Source organism: Phyllostomus hastatus, unplaced genomic scaffold (assembly GCF_019186645.2).
Source record: "Phyllostomus hastatus isolate PE091 unplaced genomic scaffold, TTU_PhHast_1.1 phas_contig_34, whole genome shotgun sequence".
Taxonomy (NCBI): domain Eukaryota; kingdom Metazoa; phylum Chordata; class Mammalia; order Chiroptera; family Phyllostomidae; genus Phyllostomus; species Phyllostomus hastatus.
In genome coordinates this window covers 50,974,312-50,995,926 of record NW_025333857.1, presented here as the reverse complement: position 1 = coordinate 50,995,926, position 21,615 = coordinate 50,974,312, and the positions used below count along the sequence as shown (strand labels likewise).

Here is a 21,615-nt window from a genome sequence, read left to right as displayed (position 1 = left end):
TTCTGCTAAAGCAGGAGCAGAGGGTTATCCACTTAAGCATCCACACCCTCAGCTCACTTCAGGTACCTCTATAGAGACCGGTCACTCTGAAGAACATGGTCTGGAAAACCTTGGACAAGATCTAATTTTAAGGTATTTTCTAATTCTGAAATCGTGTAATGCTGTGACATGGCATCAGGATACAATAGATAGATACTCTTCAGATAAATATCAATGTCAAATTAAAAAAAAAAAGGACACAATGTCAACTAAGCAAAAAATAGAACAGGTGATCTTATTAAAGGAAATTCCCCATTGCTGAGTGTTTGCATTTATTTATTTTAAAATAACCCTAGGCTTAAATATTGTTGCTTCCTCTTTGAAAAAATGCTGCAAGTTTACACAGAAGTGCTATTTTTTTAAAGTTAAATTTATCTTATTCAAAATCTTAAACATATTCAAAAGGAAAGGCAGTAGCCCGATGAAGCCATCATCCAGCTCCGGCATCACCGGCACATGGCTAACTTGCTTCCTCTAGCCGCCCTCTACCCCCTTCACTTCTGATTATTTTTATTAAAGTTCTAGAGTCATATCCTTCCGTTTGTAAATATTTTAGTAAGCATATTTAAAAGACATGTTTTTTTGTTTTTTTATAAACACAACCACTGTACCAATTAGGAACCATTTAGGAGACAGAAACCACGCCAGACATGCTCACAGAGAGAACTTAATAAAAGAACTGTTAGCTATGTACTGAAGAACTAAAAAAGCCAAAAGGGAAGATGAAGGTATCACAGAGGTAGTAAATGCAAAAAACAGCTACAAATTCTAGGACTGGAGGAACAAAAACAAGAGGATGGAAATATTAAAACTTAAAAAGCTTAGACGCAGAGCCCTGCAGAGCGGAAACTCAGACCTCTGAGGAGGGTCTCTGCTTGGCTGGCTAGTTCTGGTGCCTCTGAGGAGGGTGCCGAGGGTGCTTTGAGGCTGGCACTGTGAGGGATGGAAAAACTGCAAAGTAAAATTAACACTACCATTGGAACAAAGTACAGTGATGAACGCAGGAAGAACAGGAAACAGAAACAAGAATAGTAAGGATACGGTAATATGTAATCCCCCGTTGCTCAGCCAGATTTCCAGTCTTGCTCTACTGCCCCCTGGGGGCTGATTCTAACAGGGCATCGGGTGGCAAAGGGGAAATGTGGTTTGCAGAGCTCCAGGCCCAGCATTCCAAAGATAGTCCCATTATCATACCTAATAATTATTAACAAAAATTCTGTAATAGCAAATATCCAGATAGTGTTTATATTTTCTTGATGGCTTTATCATTTTTAAAGAACATTTTATTTATTTATTTTTAGAGACAGGGGAAGAGAGGGAGAAAGAGGAGAGAAACATCGATATACAAAATATATTGATTGGCTGCCTCTCACATGCCCCCCACTGGGGACCTGGCCCACAACCCAGACATGTGCCCTGACTGGGACTCAAACCAGCGACCCTTTGGTTCACAGAACGTCACTCAATCCACTGAGCCACACCAACCAGGACTGGCTTTATCATTTTTTCCTAGTTTATTTCTTTGAATCAAGATCCAAATAATGTCTGTATATTGTGGTTGATAAGAACTTTTTAAAGCAAATTTGAATCTACTTATTATTACTATTTTTTGCTTTTTTTTGTTTTTGTTTTTCAATTATAGTTTAGAACTCTTTTTTTCAATGGGGAGGATAAAATAATGCTACAGAGGGATGATGGAGAGGAACTAACTTTCACAGACAAGAAATGTCAAGAAGCATCTCTGACATATAATAAAACCCTTAGGAGAAAGAGCCCAGGGAGTTAATGAATCTGAGAAAAAGTTAAGTCTGAACTCCAATCACAGGGCACATTAGAAAGGCAACTTTGGCCAAAAGGATGCAAGTATTCTCACTTATACCTCATTAAAATACATGAGAAGTTAAGCTAAAAGTAAGGCTGGTGATAAAGTGAAAGGCTGCATATTAATGGAAGTCAGAAAAAAAAATGAAGTGTTTAAACCATTTATAAACTCAATGATGTCCTGTGTGTCTGTGCTATACCTCTTGAGAAGTTTAAGGTCTGCTGTGAGGCTTTATTAAGAAATAATTTTGAAAGTTAAAGCCTTCATCAAAATTCACATTATCTAAAAACTCTTTTAAAAAAATAATTGAGAGAGGGTGTAGGTGGAGGTACAGGGAGAGATTATTAGGGTAGTGACTTCCCTCTCAACTCTTCCCCCAGGGCTGGGTCAATCGTTTTGGTGGCACAGAAAGGTCATATCCAGTAGAATATGTAGATGCAAATGGCTCTGGTGTGTTTCTACAAATAAGAGAACATAGCATTGAGAAGCTTGTAGTGTTAGTGCCCTGGTGTGATTTTCTTTCATTCCCACTTGTAATGAGGATCAGTATACCAGAGAGAAACCTCCAGCTGACAATGAAGGCTAAAAAACCTGTACGTCTCTGATTAATGAAAACATAGTTGAAGGTCTCTCTTAGTAGAAAAAGAGATGGAAAGAAGTATCTAGTAAGAGCCTCTGATGCAAAGTTGACTTGAAGCTTTGCAGCTTCTGGAGTCACGGAGGTTATCTCTAAAATAGCAGGATGAGGTAAAGCTATTCAAATCTGAGAAAAGAGCATATTAAGCGAGACTGAAGAGAATATACTTAGATGTGTGTATTCCTAAAAATAATGCTAAAGTTTTGAAAATACAATGAATAACTACTAAAATGTGTACTTTTAATGAAAGGTTTCTGCTTTTTTACATAAAGATAATCAAAGAGTTCCCACAATCATGTCTAAGGAGCAACCAGGGTTTTAAATCAAATGCCACCATTTGCCTGGTAAAAAAAGAGGCTAATTTTAGCTGTCATACTTGGAGGAAATAAGGCCTATGAGTGATATCCTGACAACCTAAGCGGAAGAAGTAAAGATGAAAGTCAAACAACACTGAGTTAAAGAGAATGATTCTAAAGTACTGTTGTACCAGTTTTAAAGCGTCACCTACATTTTGGAGCCTGAATGAAAGCAAATCAGTCATGTCCACCAGTTCTTACCGGTGCCTCCGTACTTGTCTGCCATGTTGATGTCAATGTCAGACTTTAAACTCAGCATAGTCCTAAGGACGTCATCACTGCCTTTCCCAGCGGCCCACATAAAGGACGTTCTTCCTTCGAGGTCGGAATCATCTTTCACCGAAGGATGTTCTAAAAAGACTTTAACTGTTTCCTGTAAGAAAACTTCATTTAAAACTTTGAGACATTAGAGTAGTATTTTTTAAATTATATTTTATTGATTATGCTATTACAGCTGTACTGATTTTTCTCCCTTTGCCTTCCCTCCACCCAGCACCAACCACTCCCTCAGGCAATCCCCCCACCACTGTTCACATCCATGGGTCATGTGTGTAAGTTCTTTGGCTCCTCCATTTCCTATACTGCACTTCACATCCCCAAGGCTATTCTGTATCTACCTAATTTTACTTAGTTCCCTCACCTCTTTACCCATTCCCCCACAGCCCCTACCATCTGGCAACCATCAAAGCACTTTCTGTAACCATGATTCTGTCTCTGTTCTTCTAGTTTGTTTAGTTTATTTTTTAGATTCAGTTGTTGATAGATTTGTATTTTTTGCCATCTTGTTGTTCAGAGTTTTGATCTTCTTCTTTTCCTTAAATAAGTCCCTTTAACATTTCATATGATAATGGTTTGGTGATGATGAACTCCTTCAGTTTTTTCTAGTCTGGGAAGCTCTTTATCTGCCTTTTGATTCTAAATGACAGCTTTGCTGGGTAGAGCAGTCTTGGTTGCTTTTCATGACTTGGAGTATTTCATGCCAGTCCCTTCCAGCCTGCAAAGTTTCTTTTGAGAAATCAGCTGACAGTCTTATGAAAACTCCCCTGTAGTTAACTAATGTCTATTCTGTTGGTGCTTTTAAAAATCTCTCTTTGTCTGTAGCCTTTGGCATTTTCTTTATGATGTGTCTTGGAGTGGGCCTCTTTGCATTCATCTTGTTTGGGACTCTCTGTGCTTCCTGGACTTGCATGTCTATTTCCTTCACTAAATTAGGGAAGTTTTCTTTCATTATTTTTTCAAATAGATTTCCAATTTCTTGCTCTTTCTTTTCTCCTTCTGGCACCCCTATGATGTGAATGTTGGACCTCCTGAAGTTGTCCCAGAGGCTGCTTATATTATCCTCATCTTGAGGGGTTCTTTTTTCTTCTTGTTATTCTATTGGTCATTATGCTTCATATCACTGATCTGATTCTTGACTTCATTCACTCTACTGTTGTGAACCTGAAAATTATTCTTTATTTCAATTAGTGTATCCTTTGTTTCTGAATGAATCTTTTTTATGTTGCTGAGGCCCTCACAAAATTCCTGAGCATCCTTATAACCAGTGTTTTGAATTCTGCATCTGATAGATTGCTTATCTTCATTTCATTTAACATTTTTTTTTCTGGAGTTTTGATCTGTTTTTTTATTTGGGCCATATTTCTTTGTCTCCTTGTTTTGGGAGCCTCCCTGTGTTTGTTTCTGTGTATTAGGTAGAGCAGCATTGAATCTATGTCTTGGTAGTGTGGCCTAATGTAGTAGGTATCCTATAGAATGCAATGGCACAGCCTCCCCTACCACCCAAGTTGGGTACTCGAAGTGTGCCCTTTGTGTGGGCTGAGTACACCTTCCTCTTGTAGTTGAGCCTTGGTTGCTGTTGGCAGATCAATGGGAGGGATTTACCCAGGTCAGTCAGTTGCAAGGATTGGCTGTGAAAACTGACCACCAACCTCTGCCCTGTGGAGGATCAGCTGTGCTGGGGCAGGGTGGTGATGCTCCCGTGTGGTCTGTAGCTGACCACTGGATGAGCTGGCCCTGAGGTTTCCTGGGTGGTATAGATCAAGGTCAACCTTAACCTATGTTTTCCCCATGGCTACCCTGCCTGAGTTATAAAGCAATATGAGGTGGCTGCTACTTAGCTGGGCTTGGAGATTCGCAGGCAAAGCCAAGCTGTGAATCTAGGCCGACTGCTGCTAATGCTAGGCCTAGGGTTCACTGAGGCCAGCTGTTGTTTGTTCAATAGAATTTAGGAAGTTGTGAAGCAGGAGCTAAGACCAGTCATTCCTATGGAAAAGCAGTAATTTGGGTGGGGCAGAGTTTCTGGTGATCTCCAAGATGGGTCAAACAGTGTTGGTCAGGTTGATGGAGTCTCAGATATGACACCAGCTTGCCAGCTCTGTGAGGGGAGTGTTTAGAAAAGGGACAAAGGCCTCTGCTCACCTGGATGCCAGGCACTTCAGTTTCTGCCTCTGTGCCATTGGTGCCTTTCAAGCTCCTACCTGGATGCTGGAGCTCAGAAGGAGTAAGTCTGACTAAGTCCATGTGTGGGTTTTTAAAGAGGAACTGCTTGGGGCTCCAGCAGTTTTTTTCACTGACTCAATCCCCGATTTTTGTAGCCAGAAAATGCGGGGTCTTATGTTCCTGGCGCTGGAACCCTGGGCTGGAGGGCCTGGTGTGGGGCTGGTACTCCTCGCTGCCACGATATCCCTCTGGAATTTTTATCCACCACACGTGGGTGTGGGACCAGCTTGTTTCATGTTTCTGCCCCTCCTACCAGTCTGGATGGATGTGGTTTCTTTAATTCTGTAGTTGTCAGACTTCCATTCAACTCGATTTCTGACGGTTCTGAGTGATAGTTGATCTATATTTTAACTGTAATTTTGATGTGGTTGTGTGAAGAGGCGAGCCATGTCTGCTTATGCCACTACCTTGACTGGACGTCCTAGAGGAGTATTTATTATGGTAACAGAGCCACTGTCACATGTGACTTCCACTGGGAAGCAAAGTAGTTTTCCTTGCTTTTGAATCAAAAGAAATTATTGTAGGATTTTTTGCTATTGTTGATGTTTTTCAAAAAGAGAACAGAAACCTCTTACAAATTACTAAAGTACAAAAATATCAAGGGCTTTGAAATTGAGTTCAGAAAAAAATCATTTCTGGGATTGGCAGATTATCTAAAATGAGTATTTCTTTGGGTAAACATCCATAATGTTCTACCTTTGTTTTTCAGTCCCACTGGCACAGTCACTGAGTTACTGGTGTCTGCACCTACGTTAAATTGGGAATAAAACTTGGGTTCAAGGTGTTGGGCAAGTCACTTAATCTCTTGGAACCTGGGTTTCCTCACTGGTAAATGGGGATACTATGACCTGTCTTGTAACATGTTCTATCCCACAGTCTGGCGTTGAAACGTGGATTGAATTCTGATTTCCACTGATTGGCTAGACTGGGCCAACTAATTCTCTTATCTACTTGTAATAAGAAAAAAGGTCCTCTCCAAAATCTACTTTGTATTTTTTCTGAGATTTTGGAAGATAAAAGAAGATAATGGTTTGCCAACACTCTAGGTAATAAATAAAATAAATTTTTATGAATGCCAGGAAGAAGGACTACAGCTATAGTTGTTGTGCATACCAGAGACAGAGAAGGGTGGAAAAACATATTTTAGCAATCTGAGTACTCAATGTACTCAATGAAACTTTTGGGAAGGACAGAAAGATAGAATTGTACTATGCTGATGACAGCATTCTTACAATTTAATGAAACCAAGGGTTGCGCTATGCATACCATGTAGAAGACATCAAAATCAACTGTGACCGGTTTAATGTGGGCCTCTTGGATGAGTCTCCAGTTCTTGGTAGCTACTCATACCCAGGAGGCTGAAGCAGGCTGGACACTATCAGGTTATGGCTAGACTGAGTAGCATACTGGATGAGAAAGTGCTTTGTAAGTTACAAAGGATGGCTTACTAAGTGAAGAACTGTTAATATTATTCAATAGCTTTGGAAATATCAATAATTCACATGGTTGCTTTCTCAGGTATATAATGTACATTATTATTAGCAGTGGTAATGGTAAGAATGCTTGCTATTTCTTGAGTACCTACTCCGTACCAGGACTACAGTAGGCACTTACATAAAATTTTTCTGAGCCTTACAACAATCCTAAAAGAAAAGGTGTAATTATCATCATTTTACATATGAAGAAACTAAGACTCAAAGAGGTTAAGAAACTTGTGCAAGGTCACACAGCTAGCAAATAGCCCAGTCGGGAAGGTTTGCCTCGTTCTGATGCTTCGCCACACTGCTTTCAGGACAACTGTAGACTGCTGAGCGCTAAGCTGTCCTTAGTGCTATAGAAGCTACAAAACATGAAGTACACTTTTAACTGTTTTAAGTTAAAACAGTTAAAGCATTACTCTGACCAGTTAAAATAAAAACTGTCTAACACTTCACATGTGAGTAAGAATTTCATAAAAACTCAGATTATCACTGGCATTTCAACAGTATGAACAATTGTTGAAAGACAACTGCTGTACAAACACCCACGAATGAGCACATGTAAAATGGTGAAATTCGAATGAGGTCAGTGGATTGTATCAATGTCAATTTCTGGTTTATGAAATTGTGTTATGCTTTTGCAAGATGTTACCATGAGGTAGATGGTGTAAACCCGAACATGGGATCTCTCTGTTTCACTTCTTACAACTGTTTCACTTTTTACAACTGCATATGAAGTACAATCATATCAAAATTAAAATTTAATTAGGAAAAAAGGCAACTCATGTTTCACTTACAGCAAAGTTACTCTGCGCTGCATAGTGCAAGGGTGTTGCTCCTTGGCTGTCAGAGGGGATGGTTCCAGATTTATTTCTTTCTAACAGGAGATGGACAATCTGTGCATGGCCTGAAAGCAGACACAAGTTAGCTATCACATACAACGGACGTTAATTAATGTATAATCTATTTAAAGGAAAGGGGTGAGAAAAATCTCTAGCACATAATACAAGATTCTAAATGGTTGCTGAGTAGCGGCCCCCAGTTTGGCCTCTTCTCTGACTTCTCATTAAAATACTATGATAATGTAGAACAAAGGTAAACATTTATAATACTAAAAACTTAAATCTTCAACCGGGAAGGAAATGACATTAATTACTACTACCAGATTGAGAAAAACGTGTAGTAGGCATCAGCTTGTTGCATTCCGTGGCTTCACTCTGTACACCTGCCCATCAGAAAGGTGGAAGGTGCATTAGGAGCCGGCCGCACTCAGCCATCCATGTCTGGTCTCCAGGCTCCGCTACACAACCAGTCTGAACTGCCCGGCTGTTCTCTTCTACTGTCCAGGAGGACAAACTGTAATGTAATCTGCGGGAATCTCTAAGGCCTGCTAGCCATCCCCTCTAACTTCCCTCCCCCAATCTTTAACATCTAAGCAATAATTTCAAATCCCAGAAAACAAGTGGGCAGGAATGATGAGGTGGTGGTAGAGAAGACATTCTGCAATGCATTCTGGAGGACGTGGTGTCCACAAGCGGAGAACTGCAGAAAGGATCAAACAAGGAACAAACCTGATAGTATATTTAGGAAACCTGAATTTTATAAATTCTCTTGCTTCAGCATATTGAGGAACCAGGCAATGAAGGAGATGCCACATGAGCAGAGCAAGGAGACATTGCATGACAGCCAGGCAGAGGAAAAGGACTTGAGTGAGAGCTGTGCTCATCGACCTGCTCTCCAGCCATGGTCTGAGACGGAGTTCTCCAGAACACAAACAGACAAAAGTAGGATCAAAGGCAATCTACGTCACGTGGTCAACGGAAACACACCTTATCTTGTTTGAAGGGTAAAACACCATCAGGAAGATGAAGAACATATCAGAAGTGATCTAGAGAAGGATCCAGAGGAAGATCAGGACACTGTTTGGCACCTTCGACTAAGTGCAAAGAGATGGCCTCTATGAAACGAAACAGAATATCCTAAGAAGAAAATGGGTGGAAATGAGAAGATAATGAAAGGAAGCAGAAAGGCAGATAGAGATAAAAGGAAAGATGGATGAGAGAAGGAAGTCAAAATACAATCTATAAGAGACAGAAAGAATGCAGAACTTACGGAACAAAAAGTCACTTCAGTGACGTGGAGACAAATTTATGGAATCCTCCCAGAATGCACAAAAAAAGGAAAAAGGGATGAAACTGCACATTGAAATTAACTCTGAATAACAATAATAAATCTGATTATAAAACTGAATGCAAGTGTAGAATTCACTTTCAAAAGAGACAATATATAATTTAAAAACTAGAGCCACAATAATAATTGGGAAAGAAAACCTCAGGTTACACTAACAAATACTATGAGGGTTATAAGTGTGCTAAATTCCTCGGTTTAAATGGGTGGGAATCAACAGATGCAGTTTTGCTCTTGACTTTGTCTCAGGCTTAAAAAGTTTTGATCCATTTAAAGGTAACCATTAATAAAACTTAAATAACCTCCTGAAACATTAGCTAATTCCAAACCAAATAACAACAAACTTAATCCGTACACCAAAAGGCAGAAAACAAAGGAAACAGGAAAACAAAAGCAAAAAATTCTTTGAAAAACCAAAAACACCAATAATACTCAAACAGCAGAGGAACAGAAAATGTTACAAATTATACACCTTATAAAAATGACTATTAACGGATAAAACTCCTTCACCAAAAGAGAAAAACTCGTATTACTCCCCAAATCAGACACATATATGCGCTTTCTCATCTAAAAATGTGATTCCCAAAAATGTTAAGTAAAAGGCATACCAGAAAAATATAAAGAAAAAACATAAAATATGATTGTATTAGCATGAACATAAAATTAAAGCCCTCCTCCCCCAAAATAAAGACATTGATTTTGAAGAGGATTATTTTGCATTTATATTTGTCAGTAAATGTGCATTACTTTCATGATAAAAATTAAAACATGATGTAGAAATTAAAATATGACAGAGAACACATTTATAATACTAAAATTTAAACACAGATATTTAGGTATAAAATAATGCCACATAATTAAAAATTAAAATAATTAAATAGAAGACGGGGGTCTGGGAGAGAGGGGGCATAGAAAGTCTCCTATACTCATGCAGTTCCTCCTCCTGCTGATCTTTTCTTCACACTCCACTCACCCAGTAAAGCTGCCCAGTGAAGCGGGGTTCGAAACAGGTTATCGTAAGACGTGATATTGCAGCTTTCGTACGAGGTCAGGACATCCACCACCGTGACGTTCCCATCGGCGACTGCAAAGTGAAGAGGCGTCCGGCCCTCGTAGTCTTGCCAGTTCAGTAAGGACTCCGTTGGGGCGGCATCCTGTTTTTAAGGAGCCAGAGACTTCAGACACACAGAACCCTCAGTCAATCACATCTGACAAAAGTATTAACTGAGCCGTTTTCTAAACCTCCGTTCTCTCAGAACAGCAAAGTGATAAAATTCAGAAAAAAGCAGTCTATGTCTTTCAAATGTATTTTCATACTGAACTGTAAAGAGTACAGACAAGATACGATAAACACCATGTACTGACTATCTAGATGAAATAGGTATCAAAACACCTATTTTGTGCTTTTGCACCTGTTATGGACTGAGCAAACACTGTATAGTTTGTTCTTTTGCTACCTATGTATACCTCCATCAATGATACATAAATTTTGTATGTGTGTTTTTTAATATTTACATTTACACACTATACTCCATATGTCCTTTGGCAATGTTTCTTTCAACAGCAGACTTTGGGATACCTATGTTGACACTAGTTCATCTGTTAAAGCACAGGGTAGTTCCCCATTCTCCTACTGAGGGACACCTAGGTTATCTACATTTTCCCCACTATCAGCAATAATGCTGCGATGAACATGCTTCCTTCACCTGTCCCCTTGTGGCACACAGGTGAGGTTTTCCTCTAGACTAGAAATCTCGCAGGGCAGTGTCTGGGTTGAAGGAAATCTGCACCCCCAAGGAGGTATTGCTGGGCTGTTCTGCGAGTGGTTGTACCAGTGATCAAATCCATCACAACATGTAAAAGTTCTTGTTTCCCCAAATGCTGGCACAAATCAACCATCTGGTATCATCAAGCTTACTACATTTTTCCCCTTGTAGGTATAAAAGGCATTTCATTGATATTTTAATTTTTATGTCTTTTATAAATGAGGTTGAGATTTTCAATCACATGTTTATTGGCTGTTTGGCTTTGTTTTTCTGTAAATCAACAGTTCACAACATTTACTCGTTTTTCTACTGGATCTTTGTAGCAGGTGTTACGACGCGCGGCTTAGGTCCCCTTCAGGACTAAAGGGCTGGTTTCCGCAGCTGCTTGGAGTACTACCAGCCGACGGCCCTCAACAGCCAGCCTTCTGAAATCGCTATGGCTAAAGGGGGCTGCCTCCCCCAAGGTTGTGTCCCTTCTCCGATTAGGTCAAATCAAAAGCCATGCCCTCTTGCCCCAGTGAGAGGACTCTCTGAACGACCATCTCGGATTTAGACCTGCTTCTACAGCCAGCCCATTTTACAAAGAAGAGTATGAAAGGTATTATAAATACTTCAAAAATACCACAATAGTATTATAGGCCCTTGAGTTTCCCAAGGACTAAGATATATTTCCAAGGGAAAAAAAAGACAGATCTGTGAGAAAATAAGACATGAGTGAGAATTATCCCCCAAGGACTTCAGATATTGGAATTAACACATGAAGAATATAAAAATAGCAGTCTATGAAACATGTAAGAAATAAAAATAGAATATAAAGTGAACATGATCAAGAAGATTTGAAAAAGAAAACATAGAACTTTTAGAAGTAAAAATGTAATCACTAAGATTAAGATGCAATGAACATAGTAGACAAGAGACTAGACTCAGAAGATTTAGTAAACTGGAAGACAGATCTGATGTAACGACCTAGAACTCGGTAGAGAGAGACAAGATGCTGAAAATGTAAGAGAGGAGTTAAGAGACGAGAATAAAATAAAAAGGTCTAAAATATGTATAATTAGAGGCCATAAAGGCAAGAACAAAGAGAATGCAAAGGAGGCAACATTTAAAGAGAATGGCTATATATTTTCCAGAACTAAGAAGCTATAATCAGAATGCATATTGAACAGGAAGAAATAAGCCACACCTAGACACACTGTAGCACAACTGTAGAATGCCCTACTGAGAAGAGTTTAAAAGCAGCCTGAGAAGAAAGGTAAATCATCTATAAAGAAATGGCATTTATTTTATTTTATTTTATTTTTTTTAATATATATTTTATTTATTTATTTTTAGAGAGGGAAGGGAGAGAGAGAGAGAGAGAGAGAGAGAGAGAGAGAGAGAGAGAGAGAAACATCAATGTGTGGTTGCTGGGGGTTATGGCCTGCAACCCAGGAATGTACCCTGGCTGGGAATCGAACCTGGGACACTTTGGTTCCCAGCCCGCGCTCAATCCACTGAGCTACGCCAGCCAGGGCTTAAGAAATGGCATTTAGACCAGTAACAGGCTCAAGAGTAACAATGAAAAGCAGTTTGAGAAACATAATAAAGACTGAGTTGAAAAACGTAACTATCTAGAATTGTATATACAAGAAAATTATATATTAAAGAGCAACATAGAAATGTGGAAGCCAAAGAAACTTATATGTTTGACCCATAGACATGAACTAAGTGGGGGGTGGGGGGAGATACGGGTGGAAGGGGACATGCAAGATGGAGGGAGTAAAGGGGGGAAAATGGGACAACTGTAATAGCATAATCAATAAAATATATTAAAAATAAAAATAAACAAATAAAAAAGGCAGAATGGTTAAAAAAATAGTTTATCACCAAAAGATCTACACTAAAAGAAGTTCTAAGAATTTCTAAGAGTTTTATTCCAAGAAGTAAGATAATAACCTGAGAAGGAAAATTTGAGATTTAAGAAGAAAGGCAGAACAGAGAAATTAAGTCAACATGCAAATAGAAGTAAATAATCAATGTATATACAAAATAATATCTTTTAAAGCCTAATTTCTGTGTTGCATGAAGATAGCATGAAATATTAGACTATCATAACATGTAAATTGGAATTTGGGAAGGAGTGATTAGAAAACCTCGAAAACATCTACTGTTAAATATTCAAAGTTAGTAAGTATAGCAAGTTAGTTAGATATATAATTAATGAACAAAAATATCAACTGCATTTCTAAACATGTACATGTATAACAATATATGCCCATTGATACGCTTTAAAAAGTTCCAAGTGTCACTGTTTGTAAATAGTGAAAAACTGGAAATAGTTCCAACTCTCTGTCAATAACAGAATGAATAATGTGTGGTTTATCCACAAAATGAGATACTATATAGCAGTAAAAATGAACACATCACAGCTACACACAGCAATACAGCTAACATCACCAGCATAATATTGAACAAGAAAGTCATGTTGCAAAAGAATACACAAAGTATGATTCCATATAAATAAAATTAAAAAAAAAAAATTAAAGACCAAACAACATGCAGTTTAGGGACACAAACGTATGTGGGGAAACTGTAAGGTAAGTAAGTGGAATGATAAACCCAAAATTGAGCATCCTGGTTGCCTCTGAGAAAGGAGAGAATAGAATGGCACTGGGAGGTACCCAGGGGGCTTGAAAGGTAATGGTAATGTACTGCTTCTCAAACTCAGTGATGAGTACATGAGTATTTGCCGTCTCCTTATTCTTAATATCTTACACCTACTTCACAAATATTCACTTAGATCTACTCACTGTTTAATAAAAACAAGCACAAAACAAAGGCACAGATGTATATAAATATATCCCTGGCAAGGATAAATATAAATTCACAAGAGTAGTTGATGGGGGGACAGGAATGAGCACGGCCTCGGGGGAGAATGCATCTGGAAAAGGGCACACAGAAAACTTGTACATGGTCTTAAATAGTGGTGTTAAACAGTGGCATTAACAGGTTCTACAGTATTTCATGAGTGATGTGTTCATATGTCTGTCATAATCTTTTGTTTTGTAACTTGCTTGTATGTCATAATACAGGATATGCTTTTGTGTATACTGGGTTTTTCATAAGACAAACTTTTGCTGGAAAGACCAGCCAGGCCCACCAGCACCACTGTACTCACCAGAATGCACCGCACGGTATGAACAGCGCTCGGGTCTTTGTGGTTGGCTGCCCAGTGAAGTGGGATCTTGCCTTCGACATCGGGAATTCCGATGTTGGAATCATGCTTGATAAGCAGCTTCACATGCTCAGGGTTATTGTAGTAGGCACTCCAGTGCAGAGCCGTTTGCTGCAAAATTGAGGTTCTTGAAATGACAACAATAACAACAGCAACAGTAACAGCACGGCAACAATTTTTCCCAGGCTCTTCCTGTTGTAAGAGCTTTATATGTTTATCTCACGTACTCATCGTGGCAATTCTGGGAGAAAGCACCTTTGAATTTGCACGTGATTGATGAGGAAATGGAGCACAAGGAAGGTAAGTAATCTGCTCTATGACAAAAAGGTAGTAAGTGGCCAAACAGATTTTAACCCAGATAGTCTGCCTTCAGAACCTGCCCTCTCAACCATGGCGGGTATTTAGGTCATCAGGTACTAAGAAATGGTAATACTGAGAAGGAGAAAAGCAGCCCAATCATTTACGAATAATTATCAACAAAGTAAGTGATGATTTTGATATTGCATCCAACACCTTGAGAATTTGATACAATGTTTTCAATTGTATGATCTATCAAAAAGAAGATCCATATATAGGAAATCATAGATCTGGAATTTTTTTTATATCAAAGAAGAAATATAATTTTACATGATAAACTGTTAGCCCTAGTTACTGATTAAAGATAGCTTTTGAAAATACAGCAACATTTGCTTTATTTCAGACAAAAGTTAAAAATGAACACCCTGAGTGTGCTGACGTTTCTTTGAAACCTCTCCTGCGTTCTCGGCGACGTGCCACAGTAGACTGCTTTCTCCACCGGGAGAGTTATTCGGGGGGCATGGAGAACCTGTTTAGATGCACACTGTCCCTTCCGAGTAGCGCTGTTATCAACCCAATCTGGAATCAGATCATTTAACAGCAGGAACTGAGCTCATCTGTCACAATAAACACTTGATATATACATGGTATTCATTCAAGGTGTACCTATAGGCATTTAATACAAAGAGTAACATTTTAACTTATTACCTTTTATTCAGTAATAATGGCAGAACAAAGAAGACATAAATACAATAGCAATTAATTTGCCTATAACTACATTTTCAATAAACAACACATACGGTGTCCGTAATTCTTTTCTTTTCCCACATCATGTTTGTTGTGAGTATAGTGAATATAGTTACTGAAATGTAATATTATGTCTGTTGAATCTGAGAGTAGAAGAGTTTGGCGTTGTATTATTTATGTCTTTGTTTTTTATTTTTCTAGTAACTCTCTTTTTTACTGTGGTAAAAAAAGACATATATAACATAAAATTGACTATTTTACTGTGTTTAAGTGTAGAGTTGAGTGGCATTAAGTACATCAAATTGTCATATAACCACCAGACCATCCAGCCCCAATATTTTTAGCTTCCCAAACTGAAACCCCACACCCACTTAACAACCCCCACTCCCCAACTCCTTCCGGCCCCTGGCAACCTTGATTCTGTTTCTGTGAAATCGACGACTCCAGGAACCTCCTAAGTAGAATCATACAATATTTTACCTTTTGTGTCTGACATTTTACTTAGCCTAATATCTTCAGAGTTCATCAATGTTGTAGCATGTGTCAAAATTTAATTCCTTTTTAAGGCTGGATAATATCCCACTGTATGTATACACTGCATTTCGTTTAGCCATCTGTCATCAATGGACATTTGGGCTATTTCCATTTTCTTGGCTATTATGAGTCATAATGTTTCTATGAAAATGGATGTGCAAATATCCATCCTAGTTCCTGATTTCAATTCTTTTGGGTGTATACCCTGAAAGAGTATTACTGGGTCATATGGTAATTCTATGTTTAATTTTTTTTAGAGACTGTCATGTTGTTTTTCCCAGTGGCTGCACCATTTACATTCATACCAGCATTGCACAAGATTCCAATTTCTCTCTGTCCTCACCAACACTTGGTACTTGTGTGTGTGTGCGTGTGTGTAATAACAGCAACCTAAAGGGTATGAAGCACTATCTTATTGCAGTTTTGATTTGCTTTTCCTTAATGACTAGTGATGCTGACCATCTTTTCATGGGCTTGCTGGGCCCCTTGTATATGTTCTTTGGAGAAATGTCTATTCAAGCTCTTGGCCCCTTCTTAATTGGGTGGTTCTTTTTTGTTGTTGTTTATTTTTAATGTATGTCATAAAATTATTGGTCTGTGACAGATTGGAAATTAAAAACAAACTGATCCTTTCCCTCAGATACTTTGAGAATCACGGCTCTAGGCGTTTCTCTTCCTCTCTCCTCTGGGCCTGTCTGGACTGCGTGGACCCGTTTTCCATCTGTCTTCACTGGACAGCCTGCCATCCCTGTTCAACGCAGAATAATGTACAGATACGGGGAGACAGGAGGACGTTTCTAGGCTGTTTGGGGAAGACATTATAAAGCCCAAAGACATTCACAGCTTAAGTGATTAATGGTCTTTGTGGATTTATCAAAGTGCTTTTCTAAGTAAAATATCAGCACTCTCGACGTGCTGTGAGTTAGGAATAATATTAGTTAACAGTGAGCTGTAAAATAAAGTTGATTACAGAACTCTGGGTGATGTGAGTGACTACTAAATAAAATCTGAAAACTACATAAAGAGCAAGCAGTATGAGAGTGAAAGGATTATTGCATGTAAACCCAGTAGATTTAATCGTAAGAGTTTTAATTACATGGGAGCATAAGAGTTATTAGCAAGGCTCTATAATTACATGCTAGTGGGAATGAAGAGGAATATCGCCCTTGTCTAAAGCCCACATTTTTTCCCTGTAAAAAAGTGATCGGAGTGATAACCAGTTGGTCAAAACAATGACCAATGTGTCCAATATGTTACAATTCAAGAGCAGGGAAAAGAGCGGGCCCTAGCAACAAATGCCAGAATGAATGTTAGACCCTAAGTGAAACTAATAGCATTTCATAGCTAACATTTATTGAAAGCATACGCTGCACTGGGCCTTGTGCTAAATGCTTTATATGTATTATCTCATTTTCTCTTCAACACCTTATTGTCTCCTTTCCACACATTGGAAAATTGAGGCAAAGGAGTCATCTGACCAAGGACACAGAGCAAGCATGTTATAACTTCTAGATTGAAATCCAAATAGTCTGATGCCAAAGCCAGGCCATTCAACAACTGTGCACTTAGAACAGTGCCGGCACTGGCCGCCCCAGACCTAACGCTACGGTCACTATCACAACCAGCTGTTAAGTAAACGGGTTTCTGTTTGAATTCCAGTCCTGCCACTTGGATCTTGGACAGAATTTTAATCTTTTGAGCTTCTCTTTCCCCACCTGTAAAAAGGAGATGATGCTACCCACCACACAGGGTTGCTGGGAGGATAAAATGACAGAATTTAAGTGAAATACTTTATGAGGGCATATGGAGACGTGTGTTGTTCCATTGTGTGTTGTACTGTGTGTACGAGTGGCAATCTTGGCCTTTTTCCTTGAGGTTTCACACTGTACACAAGAGTATTTGCTTTCTCCTCTTATTTGTCTTAGACGTTGGCAGTCCATTACCTTGTTTTTATCCTGTGTGTCCACTTCTCCGGGCGCCATGAACTTCAGCAGAAGTGCTAAACACTTAGGGCTCTTGTGCCGGGTGGTCAAGTGCAAAGGAGTCATCTCCTCCAGATCCTTCTGCATCCAATTTGCTCTACGTGTCAGTAAGAGCTTCATGAAACGATAATTTCCCTACATAAAAAAAGAGATGGTAAGAAGAAAGTTAGTTTGGAGGCCAAATTGTTTTAAATTTTAAAATGTTTTTAAGTATTTTAACTATTCTGCTAGAGTAATAACATTCAGAATAATTAATAAAGAGAAAAATACTTATAATTCTATTACTCTATCAACTGTTTTCTTTTTTTCATGTTTCCTTCCAACCTCTTTCTATGTGCATATAGTTTATGTAGTTGCTGGTCAATATTTCATTGTGTAAAAGCAATATATTTTATTTAACCATTCTAATATTATTTCCAATATTTTCTTTATAGACACTGCTACAATATACATCTTTTTCTCACACAGTTTGTTTCTTATTGTTTTTTTAAAAGAATAGCCTTGGCTAGTGTGGCTCAGAGGATGGTACGCCAGCCTGCGAACTCAGAGGTCGCTGGTTCAGGGCACATGCTTGGGCTGTGGGCCAGGTCTGCAGTTGGGGGCGTGCAAGAGGCAACCGACTGATGCTTCTCTCACACGTCGATGTTTCTCTCCCTCTCTTTCTCCCTCCCTTTACCTCTCTCTGAAAATAAATAAATAAAATCTTTAAAAAAAAGAATAAATGATCAGGAACCAACTTACTGGGTCAAAGGAGTTTATACATTTTATGTTTGTTTGGTGTATTCTCCAAATTGCTATCTAGGAGCAGCAATAAGTATATTAGTCTCAGCATATTCTGACCAATGTAGCACATATTTATATTCAAGATATGGTAACTTTGTGAAGTAAGCTGAGATTTTAAACCCCAATTAGAGGTGAGGGAAGTGAGATTCAACGGGGTTGAATGTTTTGCTCACAATCATCAGGTTAAGGAGGAGGTGGTCAGTTTTCTGGAATGCAACTATTTACAGGTACAACTAAGCAAAAGGCAGCTTGTTCAAGCTCCAAGTCCTTGACTCAAGCGTCACCTAAACACAAACTCAGAAGTCACTGCAGGCCATCCACTTGCAGGCAATACTCTCCAGGTCAGTTCCACCCTCCTGGAAAAAGAAAGAACTGCAAGGGCTAGAGCAACACACTGGCGGGGACCCCGGTCAGTCATTGTCGAATAGCCCCCTCATCCGAGGCTGCCTTTCCGTGGTTTCCGTTACCAGTGGTGGACTGCAGTCTGAAAATATTACATGGAAAGCTCCAGAAATAAACAATTTGTAAGTTTTAAATTGTGGGTAGTTCTGAGTAGTGTGATGAAATCTCATGCCATCCAGCTCTGTCCTGCCTGGAATGAGAATCACCCCGTTGTCCAGTATATCCACGCCACACACCCTACCTGCCCGTTGGTCATTTAGTAGCCATCTCGGTTATGAGAGACAGAGAGCAGCGAGAGCGAGAGCGAGAGAGAGAGAGAGAGAGGGAGAGAGAGGGAGAAAGAGAGGGAGAGGGAGAGAACAACAGACAGAGAGAGAGCGTGCATGCACTCACATAACTTTACGATAGCACATTGTTATAACTGTTCTACTTTATTATTATAAATTACACTTTACCAAAGATGTATACGTATAGGAAAAAACATATATAGGGTGCAGTGCTAGCTTCAGTTTAAGGTATCCACGCAGGGTCTTGGAATGTATTCCCCACAAATAAGGGGGGACTACTATACAGTCTAGTGTCTGTGTAATATAGAAGATTTGAAACAAAACCTGCAAAAAATAGTTCTTTTGAGGTCTTTCCTAGGATGCTTAGCACCACAGATATTTCGAAGTCAGGATGACCAAACTGTATAGCATGATCAAGTTCTCTGCCTGCCTCTTGCCTATTTATCTCTCCCTCTTCAAAGCACAGTGGGCAGGGCTACCTGTCCTCTTCATCCTCTGAGATCCTCTCCATCCTTGACCGTATTGGAAATTTGGCGGTTTAGGATTATAATGCACTGATGTTTTCCTGTGCGGGGCTACCAGGATTGGTAAGGAAGACGCCTGCTAATGAAGCACCCTCCCGCCGTGATGAAGACTGTGAGGCTCTAAGGCTAAGGGGACGGGTTAGAGCAACGAGGAGGCGCAGAGGGATGACTGAGAGCTGCCTCCATGCCCCCAGCGGCAGAGACGGGCTTCAAGACAAGCTCAAGGGCTGGGCGGAAATAAGAGAACAAGACTAGGAAAAGGGACGACGGGCAGACCTGGGATGGACTGAAAAGTGAGTGGACTCAGCTCGGTTATTTCTTCCCAGAGAGGCTTGTCCTTGACCACCCTGAGTAGACCACCCTTATTTTGTTCTTCCTTCTAGCACCCTGCTGCATCGTTCACAGTGACGCCCTACAGTGACGCCCTCACAAGCTGTAAGCTGTAGAGACTGTGTTTTAGTGTCCACCGTGCTCGGCACAGTTCCTGGCACAAAACAAGTGTTTAGTAAATGTTACTTGGAGGACTGAGTGAGTAAGAGGAAATGAAATCTCTTCTAGGGGTTTTGTTTTTATTCGAAAATCCTTACGGTTGCTACATTAGATCATAACAATTAAGAATCTTAATTCTCAGGTTATCTTGTGTTTTGTTCCTCTTACTTTTTAATGCTTCTTCACGTATCTGACCTTCATTCACCGTGGCCGTCGTTTGTCGGGACTCTTCATGTTGCCCAGGGCCAACTTTCAAAAATGAACGCGCTAACATTTCCTCAAGAGGGCACCCTGCTCTAAATCTCTTGCCATCCTTTCTTTGAAAACAGAAAAAGTGCCCAGGAAAAACAAATCTATATGGTACTTCAGACCAAAAAATAAAGGCTGACCTTTCTGAGCATAACACTTCAAATATTTCAGAGTAATTCATCATGACCTTTTAAAGATACTCAATCACACAATCATTTTGGTTCTGAAATTTAGAGGGAAAGGAAAGGAAAAGGAAACGAGAACTCGTGGAGGGGGTGACCAGTGAGTTATTGAGCCTTGCTCGGAAGCAGGCTGCAGCAGCAAAATGCCTGCACTCCACTTCACTTATTACACGATCTTTGGCAGATTTCATTGCCGCTCCTCACAGAAGTATCATAGCAAAATTTTATAGATTAAATGAAGTATCTTCCTGTGCCTCTATCTCCTCATCTGTAAAACTGCAATAATAATAGTACCTGAGATGATTATGCATAGGAAGTAAGAAAGATAACATTTGTAAAGTGCTTAGAACAGTGCACAGAGCAAATGCTCAGTAAATGTTTGGCAGTTGCATTACAAACAGTTTTCCAGTGTGGAGGAGACAACAAAACACAGGTGGTCAGGGGAAACCAGGGATGGCCTGCAACAGAGGGCGTGCAGGTAGGAAGACATGACCATACGTGGTAACCCTAGCTCAGCCAGTGCTGGAGGAGGAGCCCATGGTTGGGGATAGGTAAAAGTAAAAATAGTTGGAATGAGATAAATAGTGGTTTTCCTGATTTTTTTTTTTTACATTGAGAAAGACATCTATACTTTACCTACAGATAAAGATGATATAGGACCAACAAGGGCATTCCTAGTAGGAATTTAGCTGCTGCCATGAGAGGGATCAGCTATATGATCAGGAGCTTCTCTTATCTGAGGACAGAAACACATCAGAATGCTGGAACTAGAAACAATATAATCCAGCTGGACCAAGGTCAACTTCCCTAGTCTCAGGAACAAGCATTTATTAAACACCCAGTGTGTGCAAACTCAGTTCTAAGAAGGAGCATGGGGGACACAGCTCGGAGCTCAGATCAGGGCATTTAGTGCCAGTGGAAAATGGGAAGATATTGGTTCAAGGCAGCAAGCTAATTTTATCACTCTCTGAAGGTTATAGGACTCTGGGGACCCACATGACAGATACTTTGCTTCCTGTAAAGCCCCCTCAATACAAAAGGAAACAAACACAATGTCTAAACATTTCTTCATTATTGCTTGAAACTGGAACTTACATTTTCAGGTTTATTCTTATAATACAAGTACTTTGGGGAGGAC

The 21,615-nt window shown here is 39.6% G+C and overlaps 1 protein-coding gene across 4 annotated transcripts in view; it reads right to left on the bottom strand.

Annotated features, from left to right (window-relative positions):
* INVS (inversin) overlaps positions 1-21,615 on the bottom strand; it is a 145,631-nt gene that overhangs the window by 60,538 nt on the left and 63,478 nt on the right. For all 4 annotated transcript variants that reach the window (XM_045840097.1, XM_045840099.1, XM_045840098.1 and 1 more), the window contains 5 exons: positions 17,523-17,696; positions 13,945-14,112; positions 9,992-10,172; positions 7,629-7,738; positions 3,056-3,227 (listed from right to left, as the gene is read on the bottom strand). In XM_045840097.1, the coding sequence (XP_045696053.1) occupies positions 3,056-3,227; positions 7,629-7,738; positions 9,992-10,172; positions 13,945-14,112; positions 17,523-17,696 (805 nt within the window). The remainder of the gene's footprint in view (positions 1-3,055; positions 3,228-7,628; positions 7,739-9,991; positions 10,173-13,944; positions 14,113-17,522; positions 17,697-21,615) is intronic.